At 43.5% G+C, this 13,315-nt stretch overlaps 1 protein-coding gene across 2 annotated transcripts in view; it reads right to left on the bottom strand.

Moving 5' to 3' along the window:
- The window catches only part of kifc3 (kinesin family member C3), an 83,478-nt gene that overhangs the window by 14,363 nt on the left and 55,800 nt on the right, over positions 1 to 13,315 (bottom strand). For both annotated transcript variants that reach the window (XM_079497939.1, XM_079497938.1), the window contains 6 exons: positions 12,050 to 12,161; positions 10,742 to 10,923; positions 8,890 to 8,994; positions 7,701 to 7,831; positions 3,865 to 3,988; positions 1,952 to 2,081 (listed from right to left, as the gene is read on the bottom strand). In XM_079497939.1, the coding sequence (XP_079354065.1) occupies positions 1,952 to 2,081; positions 3,865 to 3,988; positions 7,701 to 7,831; positions 8,890 to 8,994; positions 10,742 to 10,923; positions 12,050 to 12,161 (784 nt within the window). The remainder of the gene's footprint in view (positions 1 to 1,951; positions 2,082 to 3,864; positions 3,989 to 7,700; positions 7,832 to 8,889; positions 8,995 to 10,741; positions 10,924 to 12,049; positions 12,162 to 13,315) is intronic.

Consider the following 13,315-nt stretch of genomic DNA (forward strand, 5'->3'; position numbering starts at 1 on the left):
ATATACCTTGTTGTGCGGTGTCCAGTGGATGAGTTCTATATATACCTTGTGTGCGGTGTCCAGTGTATGAGTTCTACATATACCTTGTGTGCGGTGTCTGTCCAGTGGATGAGTTCTACATATACCTTGTGTGCGGTGTCTGTCCAGTGGATGAGTTCTACATATACCTTGTGTGCGGTGTCCAGTGGATGAGTTCTACATATACCTTGTGTGCGGTGTCTGTCCAGTGGATGAGTTCTACATATACCTTGTGTGCGGTGTCCAGTGGATGAGTTCTACATATACCTTGTGTGCGGTGTCCAGTGGATGAGTTCTACATATACCTTGTGTGCTGTGTCTGTCCAGTGGATGAGTTCTACATATACCTTGTATGCGGTGTCTGTCCAGTGGATGAGTTCTACATGTACCTTGTGTGCGGTGTCTGTCCAGTGGATGAGTTCTACATGTACCTTGTGTGCAGTGTCTGTCCAGTGGATGAGTTCTACATGTACCTTGTGTGTGGTGTCTGTCCAGTGGATGAGTTCTACATGTACCTTGTGTGCAGTGTCTGTCCAGTGGATGAGTTCTACATGTACCTTGTGTGTGGTGTCTGTCCAGTGGATGAGTTCTACATGTACCTTGTGTGTGGTGTCTGTCCAGTGGATGAGTTCTACATGTACCTTGTGTGTGGTGTCTGTCCAGTGGATGAGTTCTACATGTACCTTGTGTGTGGTGTCTGTCCAGTGGATAAGTTCTACATGTACCTTGTGTGTGGTGTCTGTCCAGTGGATGAGTTCTACATGTACCTTGTGTGTGCGGTGTCTGTCCAGTGGATGAGTTCTACATGTACCTTGTGTGTGCGGTGTCTGTCCAGTGGATGAGTTCTACATGTACCTTGTGTGTGCGGTGTCTGTCCAGTGGATGAGTTCTACATGTACCTTGTGTGTGCGGTGTCTGTCCAGTGGATAAGTTCTACATGTACCTTGTGTGTGCGGTGTCTGTCCAGTGGATGAGTTCTACATATACCTTGTGTGTGGTGTCTGTCCAGTGGATAAGTTCTACATGTACCTTGTGTGTGGTGTCTGTCCAGTGGATGAGTTCTACATATACCTTGTGTGTGGTGTCTGTCCAGTGGATAAGTTCTACATGTACCTTGTGTGTGGTGTCTGTCCAGTGGATGAGTTCTACATGTACCTTGTGTGTGCGGTGTCTGTCCAGTGGATGAGTTCTACATGTACCTTGTGTGTGCGGTGTCTGTCCAGTGGATGAGTTCTACATGTACCTTGTGTGTGCGGTGTCTGTCCAGTGGATGAGTTCTACATGTACCTTGTGTGTGCGGTGTCTGTCCAGTGGATGAGTTCTACATGTACCTTGTGTGTGCGGTGTCTGTCCAGTGGATGAGTTCTACATATACCTTGTGTGCGGTGTCTGTCCAGTGGATGAGTTCTACATATACCTTGTGTGCGGTGTCCAGTGGATGAGTTCTACATATACCTTGTGTGCGGTGTCCAGTGGATGAGTTCTACATATACCTTGTGTGTGCGGTGTCTGTCCAGTGGATGAGCTGTACATATACCTTGTATGCGGTGTCTGTCCAGTGGATGAGTTCTACATATACCTTGTATGCGGTGTCTGTCCAGTGGATGAGTTCTACATATACCTTGTATGCGGTGTCTGTCCAGTGGATGAGCTGTACATATACCTTGTGTGCGGTGTCCAGTGGATGAGTTCTACATATACCTTGTGTGCGGTGTCCAGTGGATGAGCTGTACATATACCTTGTGTGCGGTGTCCAGTGGATGAGTTCTACATATACCTTGTGTGCGGTGTCCAGTGGATGAGCTGTACATATACCTTGTGTGCGGTGTCCAGTGGATGAGCTGTACATATACCTTGTGTGCGGTGTCCAGTGGATGAGTTCTACATATACCTTGTATGCGGTGTCTGTCCAGTGGATGAGTTCTACATGTACCTTGTGTGCGGTGTCCAGTGGATGCGTTGAAGCCAGCCACAGTGATGATGAGGAGAGCGTGTGAGCGAGAGCTGTGTTCATTGAGGTTGGTGCAGGCTGTGGCCCTGTTCATGTGACCCAGTTCGAACACCTGCAAACAAACAGAGGTCAGTCCAAAGGGCAGGCTTTTGTTAAACGGCTGACTGTTAACGCTCAATTCATCATTACACAAAACAAAAACAGAAACACGCATTACAAATGCAACCTATGCAGGCATTAAACCTACTTGAGAACAATGAGCCTCATTGGTGGACATGCTCAGAACAATGAGCCTCATTGGTGGACGTGCTCGTAATCGGACGCATAGAAACAAATCCCTGCTTGGGCGCATTCCACCGTTGCGTTGGAACGTACAGCACTGCTTGGGCACATTCCTTCTTCTCGCTGGTACATGCAGCACTTTTAGCTTAACCCATTTTGACCTGAGATCAGATTCTAAAAATGTCTGTTTGAAAATGACAGTTTTCTTCGATTTTTCAAATAGCAGACCTACAAGCTCGTAGCGCGCCACTCGGTGGCGCGCTATGAGCTTGTAGATCTGCTATTTTTCAATAGCTAAAGCATAATATAATGCTAACACCAAAAGGGGTTCCCGCCCAAAATGGGTTAATTTGTGCTTTCATTATGGTTAATCTAATTTATTTTACTTTTAGAATTAACATTGTATATGATTGTGTCTATTATTTAAGAATATATTAGACAGTCTCTTACTATTTCAATTTGACTATTATTTAAGAATTATAGAAAGTCTGACTAATATAAAAATAGCAGTAATGGTAAAATAAAAAATGATAATAGTAAAACATCTGTAAAGACTTTCAGCAAGTGTAAAAACAGTCATTATGATGGCATCAAGGCCCACCAAAATACATTTTAGTCGCCTGTAGATTTAGTCGACTAAAATTAGTGATCGACCGATATGGTTTTTGGCCGATATATCCGATCACCGATTAGTGGACAATCAAAAAGCCGATAGTCGATATTATGAGCCGATATGATTTTTTTTTACAGTAACATAAATTCCAACTCCATCTATGAAAGCACCAAGTGTGTGTGTGTGTGTGTGTGTGTAATTGTCCAGAACCGCCCCAAAAAGGCCTCTGCCCGGGCTCTGGACAGGGCCCATGCCCAGCGTCCATATATGGAGCTGGCCTGTTCTGACCTCACAACACTCCATATTTGGGCATGCCTGACACAGAACTCCATATATGGGCATAAAAGGGAGACAGACATAATATCTGGGTGGGGCATTCATTTCCAACTTGCATCGTTCCAAGTAGGTCAGTGCCCAATGGGCAGTAGAGGCCCTACCTACGGGCACCGTTCGAGTTTATCAAAATTGGCGATCTACAAGCCCACAGCACATTGCAGCATGACATGTTGAGAGCTTGTAGATCTGCTGCCCAAACTCTCCAAAGCCATGTGACCTTGTTGTTTTTACTCCACCACTGAAATTTGCCACTTTCAAGATCACTGGCCACTTTTTTTAACAGTTTCAACAGTAACATTATTGGCAACTAAATGAATATGAATTAGAAATGAAGACTGACAATGCTACTGATTGGTTCATTGGCTTGCAGTTAGTTATTGAATATAGCCAAAATGCAATAATCATATTAGGCTGGTCAGGATGGGGGAAAAAAGGTTCAGTGACCTCTCACATCCTGCAGATGGAGCCCTTTTCATTCTGGCAGAGACACATCCAGATGCAAAAGATGACTCATTTTTACGATGTGACTGATGGCTCAGAATGGTTTCCCCATTTCCTGACATTTTTACCATACCTTTCCAAGAGACTGTTCAGTGGAATTTCAGCGCAATTAGATGATGTCAAACTTTGTCTTTAGTTGACGTTGGCGAACATATGAACTTACCCTGTTGATGTCCTCTGGACTCTGAACAGTGAACTCGGTCAGTCCCGGGACGTAGAGCTGACCGCTGCCGTCTGGGTTCATCTTGATGTCCAGCTTGTCACTGGGGTTGTCCCCCAACAGGTTCCTGTTGGATACAAAACAAAAACGCACATTAGGAAGAATTTATAGTCGTCATCATTAATCCATATACACCGGAGGACGATTCTACAAATGTCTTCTAAATCCTGACAGTTTTCTGAAAAACCCTATGTTTCTATGTCAGTGGTTCTCAAACTATTTAATTTCAAGGACCCCGAAAATTATATGTAATTGGCCGCTGACCCCCATCTGAAAATATGTTGTTCCAGGGACCTCCCCAGAAGCAAAGATTTGAGTTAAAAACGTTCGCTCTGAAATAATATATTATATTCAGATTTGCACTAGAGACTGACACGGGAGTAGATTTTCACTCCTGTCCTGTCCCACTCCCACAGAAAAAATCCTGTCCTGTCCCAATCCTGGGCCAGAGTTTAAAAAGAAATCCCATCCTGTCCCACTCCTGTAGAATGACTCCTGATCCCATCCCGCTCCCACTCGAAATGACTCCCGCTCCCATCCCGCTCCTGTTTTTTTTTTTTTAGTTAGTCATTAGGCAATTGATCGATCCATCCATCTATCTATCTAGGCCTATCTATCTATCACTTCTGGCTTCTCAAGACAGATATCCTACCAATAAAATTAAAATAAATAAAGTGTTGGATTTAACTTTGACTACCAAATACAGTTCCGACACTTAATTTAAGTCCTATGACACTGTTTTTCCCTGAACAGAACTTAAAGCTTAACAGTTAACAAGTGCTTTGTCAATTAAAAGTTGAGTGTTAATTTAACTCTATATGAATATTTATTCAGTGTACAAGTCTATGTGTATGGCAGTGGTTCCCAGGGGTCCTTGAGAGAGTTCCAGGGGGTCCCCAGCTAAATAATAGTTTGGAACCAAATGGACCCTTATGGGTCTAACAAATTATGTTATGGGAGTGTACAAATGGAACCAAATGTTGTTCCATTTGTACACTCAAGAGTTAAATGAACTTGATTGATTTTACAATATAATTTGGGGGTCCCAGCGATAAAAATGCCATTAAATGGGGGTCCGTAGACTAATGCATGTCAAACTGGGGGTCCTTGAAATTAAAATGGTTGAGAATCACAGCTAGAACCGTTCTGTTATGGGGGTCCCCGCCCCTGGCATCTTTTCAAATGGGGGTCCGCGGGCTAATAAATGTCGTTTTAGGGGTCCTTGACACGAACATGTTTGGGAACCACTGGTGTATGGGACTCGGTTGGGAGAAAGAAGGGAGACGATGTATTGTAGAACATTCGCTCAGACAGCTGTTCAGGGAGCTAGCTAACAGTAACAGCGTTAGCATGTAGCTAACGTAGCATCACAATTTAAAGTTGCAACGTTGCCACTGCCAGGGGAAACAAATGCATCAGGATGATCTGGCTATAAATAATCGATTAAATCACGGCACTGGCGCGATGCAGAATCATACACGGCCGCATTGCGATGTCTTCATATAAAACTGTAAAAGACGTCCAGCCCGACTGGATTGCATGGAGGAGTTTTTTGTGTTGTGGAAGGCAGCACTAGCACTGCTGGATTATGGGTAACTATGTAGTTCTTTTGACCTGTGTCAGCAAGTCAAAAGAGTGTTGGCTCACAGAAAGATGACTACAACAAAAATGGGTGCTTCTGTTCTTTTGGTTGGAACTTGGCAGCGCGACCAATGTAATTCACGCTCCTGCACACTCCCGTTAACTTTCATTCCCGTCCCGTCCCGATCACGGGATCATTAAAAATATGAATCCCATCCCGTGGGAATCCCGTGGGAATCCCGTTTCCCGCGGGAGTCCCGACAAAATGTCAGTCTCTAATTTGCACCACATTTTAACGATTTTTCAAAATAGCAGATCTACAAGCTTGTAGCACGGCACTCGGTGCCGCACTATGAGCTTGTAGATCTGCTATTTTTCAATAGCTAAGGTATATAACAATGCTTAAAACACCAAAATGGGTTAAGAGAGACCGGTGAGTCAGGCGCTCGTCCAAAGTTCAAAACAGCCCATCAGTAACTTTGATGTGTGACCAGGGGTGTCATTTGGGGCATCGGGGGATGGCAACTGCCACCCCCTAGTATTCACATTTAACCTTGAATTCAGTCATTTTAAATCCATCCACATTGTCCCCAAGTCCCACTCAGTGTTGTTTTTGGCAGCAAGTTTTGATTTTAGTTTTAGTCACCTGGAATGTCTTAGTGTTAGTCTAGTTTTAGTTGACTAAATATCACAAGAGTTTAGTCTACTAAATCTACAGTTGATTTAGTCGACTAAAATGTATTTTGGCAAATGTATTTTGACAAGTTCACAACGCGTCGCGACACGTTGTGAGCTTGTAGATCTGCTATTTTCAGCATGCAACCAAGTGTAAAATGACTTGTACTGGATCTCTTCCCCACTAGTCCCTTCCTAACATTTTAGTCTAGTTTTTATTTGTTGACGAAATTGTCAGTATATTTAGTCTTAGTTTTAGTCCTCATAGCTTAGTTTCCATTTAGTTTCCATTTAATTTTCTCTCAGTGGAAAAAGGGTAGTCGATGAACATTTTGAGTCGACAAAATCAACACTGGTCTGACTTGCAGATTAATCTGATTTCATTGCATTTTATTGTATGCAACTAACCACTTTCAACGTGGCATCCCTGTTTTCTTTTATAGCAGGACTGTTATACTGTAAAATCCATCAACAGAACATTACCGACACACACGTGTTACACTGTTAAACCCGGAGATTTAATTTAACCCTGAGATGATACTAATGGACCCATAAGGTCCCCTCTCAGACCGTTCCGTCGCCCTCTCCTTGGCTGGAACTAAAGCTTACACAGATGTTCAGAGGTTATGCAACATGACGGAGGGAAAAAAATATACTTTGTACTCAACAGATGACCGTGGATGTTTAGTATAATCCGTCTGCTCACAGGAAAATCCCCCCCCCCCCCCTCCCCAACACACGCAATGTGTTTCCTTGCCAATTTCATAACGTTTCAACTATGAGTGTAGCAGAGAAAAAAGAGGAACTAACCAGGTGCTCAATGGAGACAGCAAGATGTGATAATGATAAAAAGGTGCTCACACGGAGCATGAGTGTAGCAGGATGACCTTGACGCAACATCAGACTGTCATTTCACATTTTATTAACCCATTTAGACCTGAGAACGATTCTACAAAATGCCTTCTAAATCCTGACAGTTTTCTGAAAAAAACCTATGTTTCTATGTCAGCGGTTCTCAAACATTTTCATGTCAAGGACCCCCAAAAATATATGTAATTGGCCGCCGACCCCCCATCTGAAAATATGTAGTTCGAGGGACCCCCCCCCCCCCCCCCCAGAAGGAAAGATTTGAGTTAAAAACGTTCACTCTGAAAGAATATATTCAAACATTTGGGCCACATTTTCACGATTTTTTCAAAAATACCAGACCTAAAAGCTCGTAGTAAGCTATGAGCTTGTAGATCTGCTATTTTTCCAATAGCTAAAGTACAACATATGCTTAAACACCAAAAGGGGACCCCTTTTGGTGTTAGCATTATGTTATGATTTAGCTATTGAAAAATAGCAGATCTACAAGCTCATAGCGCGCCACCGAGTGGCGCGCTACGATCTTGTAGGTCTGCTATTTTTGAAAAAGCGAAGAACGACTGACATAGAAACATAGCTTTTTCAGAAAACAAAATGGGTTAACAAGAGAATGAATGGATGCCAGAAACATCAGGCGTTCTCTCTCTCTCTCTCACCGCAAGGTCTCGTTGTATATTTCCACCATGCTGACTGTGATCTTGTAGTCCCAGTCGGGCGCTTTCTCAGTCACCTCGGAGAAGAGCAGGCGGAGAGCCCTCTGGTTGATGCCAGGGTCCTTGGCCACGCCCTGGAGGAATAGGGGGAGGGGGGGTGGGGGTGTTAACATGGCACGTGTCCTGAGACATGAGTCAGACAGCAAGGTGTCGCCGCTCATACGTTTCATTTTCTATTTCCCCAGTTAGTCTACTTGCCAGCCCATAGAGCCCCATTGTGAACCCGGACATGTTGAGTACACCAACGTTTTATGTTAGAAATGTTGAGTATGGGTCCCCAGCATGTAGAAACTGCCGGATGCTAACTTGCATATGTTGAGCAATTTTCATAATTGGCATAATATGTGACCATACCATTAACAACCTATAGAGGGCAAAATATTCAATATTTTAAGCCCAATGAGTGTTATTTTTGCAAAACTAATGCTTGGAATGGATTCAGCATCATGAAAACCCCCTAGTTTGACATGTCACATGCTAGATAAAGCATATGAACTGTTGAATATTTTGCCTTCTATAGGTTGTTAATGGTATGGTCACATATTATGCCAATTATGAAAATTGCTCAACATATGCAAGTTAGCATCCGGCAGTTTCTACAGGCTGGGGATCCATACTAAACATTTCTAACATAAAACGTTGGTGTACTCAACATGTCCGGGTTCACTTTTTGGTTACTAGGCTAAGTAGGCCTGTCACAGAATCTCCTAATCACATTTGTTTGTCATTATTTGATTGATTTAATTGATTGATCAATTTATTTGAACGTTATACTAACGAAGAGAAATACAAGTAAAACACAATGCTTTCACTGAGATAACACGTCAAGGATAAAAAAAAAGTCAGAGACATATTTCCATTGTGGTCCTTGGTCTTGTACAAACGGATAACAGACTTTGATCCCTAAGCCGACTCGAACAACTATACAACTCTGTCACCTATAAGACTAAGATTATTTGAGCAAATCGCAATTATTTTGCATAAACGTTAGAATATCTTTCATTTAAAAAAAATATGCAGATCTACAAGCTTAAAACGCATGTGTTGCGAGCCTAATTCCCTGGACAACTGGAATGTGAGCGTACAGCTTACCTCCATGGTGTATCAACTAGAATGTGAGCGTACAGCTTACCTCCATGGTGTAGGTCTTTCCTGAGCCGGTCTGACCATAGGCAAAGATGCACACGTTAAAGCCATCGATGCAGGAAGTCACCAACGATTGCACCTCCTGGAACACCTGGTGGAACATGGACATGTGGAACAAACCTTGTTATCTCCATATTACAACTTTCTACGTTTTTTTCGTACATTAAGTGTTACGAAGTCACGAAAATACTTGCCACGCCTCGCGTTGCGACACGTTTCTAGCTTGTATATCACTTATTTTAGCCTCTTTTTCTTAACACTTTGAAAGTGAATGTGGTTAGGTCTGCGCCTACTGACAAATGTTCAACTTCCTTTGAAGGTTTTGCGCCATTTTCATGTATTCTCTAATCTCTATGTAAAGCACTGTGATCTCTGTTCTGTGGATGAAGGGTGCTACAAAAGATGTATTACAGTTGGAGGCCATCGATATTGTGCTTTTCTTTTTGCTGAGGTTTGCGTGATCTGCGCAAAAGGACAGTTAACCCATTTTGGGCGGGAACCCCTTTTGGTGTTTTAAACATTGTTATAATTTAGCTATTGAAAAATAGCAGATCTACAAGCTCATAGCGCGCCACCGAGTGGCGCGCTACGAGCTTGTAGGTCTGCTATTTTAGAAAAATCGTGAAAATATTTATTTCAGAAAACTGGAGGATTTAGAAGGATTTTTAAAAATGTTGAGGTCAGGCCTAAATGGGTCAAATGATAAGGGACAATATCGGTGGCACCCAACTGTATTATATTCAACGAGCATCTACAGTATAAACTATCATTACATTTTACACTCTGACTTAACACGACGCCCGCCAGAAACGTAGTAACCGTAGATAAGCTTTAGTCTGGCAGCCCGCCAAAACCGGAGCCTACGCTTTCTAGGCTTTATATTCTTTAATCCATGTTTTGATTATATCGCATCGATGGCTCTCTCCCGTTAGCATCCCAGTGCAAAGTGTGACAGTGGGCGCGGCCATTTTGAAGATGCGCGCGCATCCACTTGCACTCTATGTGCTGCTTTCAATGGCCTGTATCTCCAAAATCGGCGCAATGAATGTCGTTTCCGTTTTTTCAACGGCCGACAGCAGGCGCTGTGATACTCGCGGTCGGGTTTTTTCTGCACCGAGCGAGAGAACAACAACCGGTCAAGACACCACACGCACCATTAAGTCATCGTAACATCCGGTTACGGATATTTGGCTCTTCAAAATAAGGGTTGAAAGGGGAAACACAGAGTCTACTCTCTGGATTTTGCTGTCATGCATTGAATTTGTCACAATGTCACTGTTGCTACACTATATATGCACACAAGGAATTTGACTTGACTGATCGATCTACACACAATACTGTACTAGTACATACATGTACAATTGTGACCAGATTTGACTGAGAGCCTGCCATCGCACACATTCCAGCTTTTCACCAGAGGAGAATTATTTTTTCCCAAAATGAGTTAATATCACTGGCAGACTCTTCACATAATAGAGCATGTCTGAAATAAATGTCAGAGCTGAAATCGACATGTAAATATGAAATAAATGCTTAAACATGTAGCTAGGTGTAATGTTAGAGACCACAGAAGTGAACCTTTCAAGCCTGTTTTCTCAACTCGCTGTTTTCTGCAAGACATTACTCTATAAGCCATATCTCCCAAACTGGTGGGTCAAACTGAACAACTAATGTCAATTTGAAGCTATGATTCCCTGCTTTCATATGACATGAAAATTTAAAAAAAAAATCCAATCAGTCAAATTTGGTCACAATTGTTCATACATTACATCATGCATTACCTACCATTAACGTGACCCAGATCATGACTATTTCAGGAGATGTTACACGTGACTGACCTCTTCCTGTGTAGCCTGAGGTGCGAAGACTTTGTCAAGTTCAAAGGTCATTAGTTTGCCCTTGTTGGAGAGGTAGAGCACAGCGTCGTCCTCGGAATCAAAGCTGACCATGTTTTTGGCATCGGCGGATTCCTGATCCTCGGGCCACACGGGCCGCACGCGACAGAACACCCTGATGTTACCTGGGAAATGGAGTCAAACAGAAAAGCCTCCTGTTGTCAGAGAGGTCCAGTAAACCAGTGGTTCTCAAACTTTTTCATGTCAAGGGACCCCCAAAATTATACTCATTAGCCCCGCGGACCCCCTATTTAAAAATATATGCCAAGGACCCCCCATAGGAGAAGATTTTTACAGCTCTAGCAGTGATTTTCAACCATTTTCATTTCAAGGGCCCCCACGGTTTGACCTGAATTAGGCTACAGTGCCCTATTTAATGGCATTTCTATCTCTGGGACCCCAATTTATATTGTAAAACCAATGTTAATAACAGGTTGTGTGCCCAAGACGTCCACAGACGTCCTGGGAAACGTCCCGTATGTAGTGCCCAAGACGTCCACAGACGTCCTGGGAAACGTCCCGTATGTAGTGCCCAAGACGTCCACAGACGTCCTGGGAAACGTCCCGTATGTAGTGCCCAAGACGTCCACAGACGTCCTGGGAAACGTCCCGTATGTAGTGCCCAAGACGTCCACAGACGTCCTGGGAAACGTCCCGTATGTAGTGCCCAAGACGTCCACAGACGTCCTGGGAAACGTCCCGTATGTAGTGCCCAAGACGTCCACAGACGTCCTGGGAAACGTCCCGTATGTAGTGCCCAAGACGTCCACAGACGTCCTGGGAAACGTCCCGTATGTAGTGCCCAAGACGTCCACAGACGTCCTGGGAAACGTCCCGTATGTAGTGCCCAAGACGTCCACAGACGTCCTGGGAAACGTCCCGTATGTAGTGCCCAAGACGTCCACAGACGTCCTGGGAAACGTCCCGTATGTAGTGCCCAAGACGTCCACAGACGTCCTGGGAAACGTCCCGTATGTAGTGCCCAAGACGTCTGTGGACGTCTTTGCAAAAAAAAAAGAATAATAATAATGTAAAACGTGGGCACCCTGGGTTTTTTTTTTAAAGTGTTGTGTGGGCACACAAAGCGTTTTAATTTAACTCTGAGAGTGTACAAATGTGTTCAATTTGAGTGAGTGTTCAATTTGTACACATTTGGCTGGGGACCCCCTGGAACTCCCTCAAGGACCCCCTAGGGGTCCCCCCCGGACCCCACTTTGGGAACCACTGCGGTAAACTACCATGTCTCTTTACCTTTGAGGCGTACCAGCTCGTTGTGACATTTCTTCCTCAGGTTCATCTCCCTCTTGTATTTACACAGCAGCTCCTGGTTGGTACTGCTCACCTCGCTGATCACCTGACAGATCTGAGAAGATGCAGAACATCGGTAAACAAACACACACACATATATATACAGACAGATGGCAGAACTTTAGTTTTGTTCTGTTTGTTTTCTGGTTGTCACAGTGGAGAGAGATGGGAAACAAAGAGAGCAGCGGAGTGACACGCTGGAAATGGTCCGTCTAGCCTATCCCATTTTGACCTGAGATCAGATTCTAAAAAATGTCTTCTACATCCTGACAGCTTTCTGAAAAAGCTGTGTTTCTATGTCAGTCGTTCTTCGATTTTTTCAAAAATAGCAGACCTACAAGCTCGTAGTGCGCCACTCGGTGGCGCGCTATGAGCTTGTAGATCTGCTATTTTTCAATAGCTAAAGCATAACATAATGCTAACACCAAAAGGGGTTCCCGCGTCAGAGTCCTAGAAGGTAGCTCTACTGTACTGTGTCATCTACACAGTAAAATGAGTTAAATGAACACTAAGGATTTTACTGTGTACAGTATATTAACTCATTCAACAGGAAAAAAAACAACGCAAATCCACAGTTTTTTGGTGCAGAGCCAAATTGCAAAAACAGAATGATAAAAAAATAAGAGGGGGGGCTCGCAACTGGAAGTCACCTCGGTAGCCTAATGGTGAATTATCTGTCAGCACCACTGCCCATACCATGTAATGTTGTTGTCGTTAGTAGGAATACATGCAGAAGCAACCGGGAGGAGGAGCCAAACGGAGCTCCTGTTTCTACACAAAAAAGAAGGAGGTGTCCCCGGAGACTAAAACTAAGGGAAGAAATTATCTTTCCCCCCCCCTTTTTTTTTACTGAAATGGGAAATGGTAGAATGACACAGGATGCCTGGGAAGGTCACTTTAGAGAGCAGTAGGGTCTGTTCATATCACATACTGGGAGACGTTCAGAATCTTAATAATAAGATTATATGGAAATATATGGAACACAATGGAAATATATTGCTGTGCACTAGGGCTTTCACTTCTAGTGATTTTCTAGTCGACTAGTTTCCTAGTCGACAAGTTGTTTAACTACCTATTGTGTGAAACAGAAAACAAATCAATTTTTTTATGATATTTGTACACTTTAAAACTGTGTACATTGGTGACTATAATCTAGCAGATCTTGAGGCCTACTCAAGTGACTAGTGGATTTACTAGTCAACTAGTTGA

Source organism: Electrona antarctica (assembly GCF_951216825.1).
Source record: "Electrona antarctica genome assembly, chromosome: 3".
Lineage (NCBI taxonomy): Eukaryota > Metazoa > Chordata > Actinopteri > Myctophiformes > Myctophidae > Electrona > Electrona antarctica.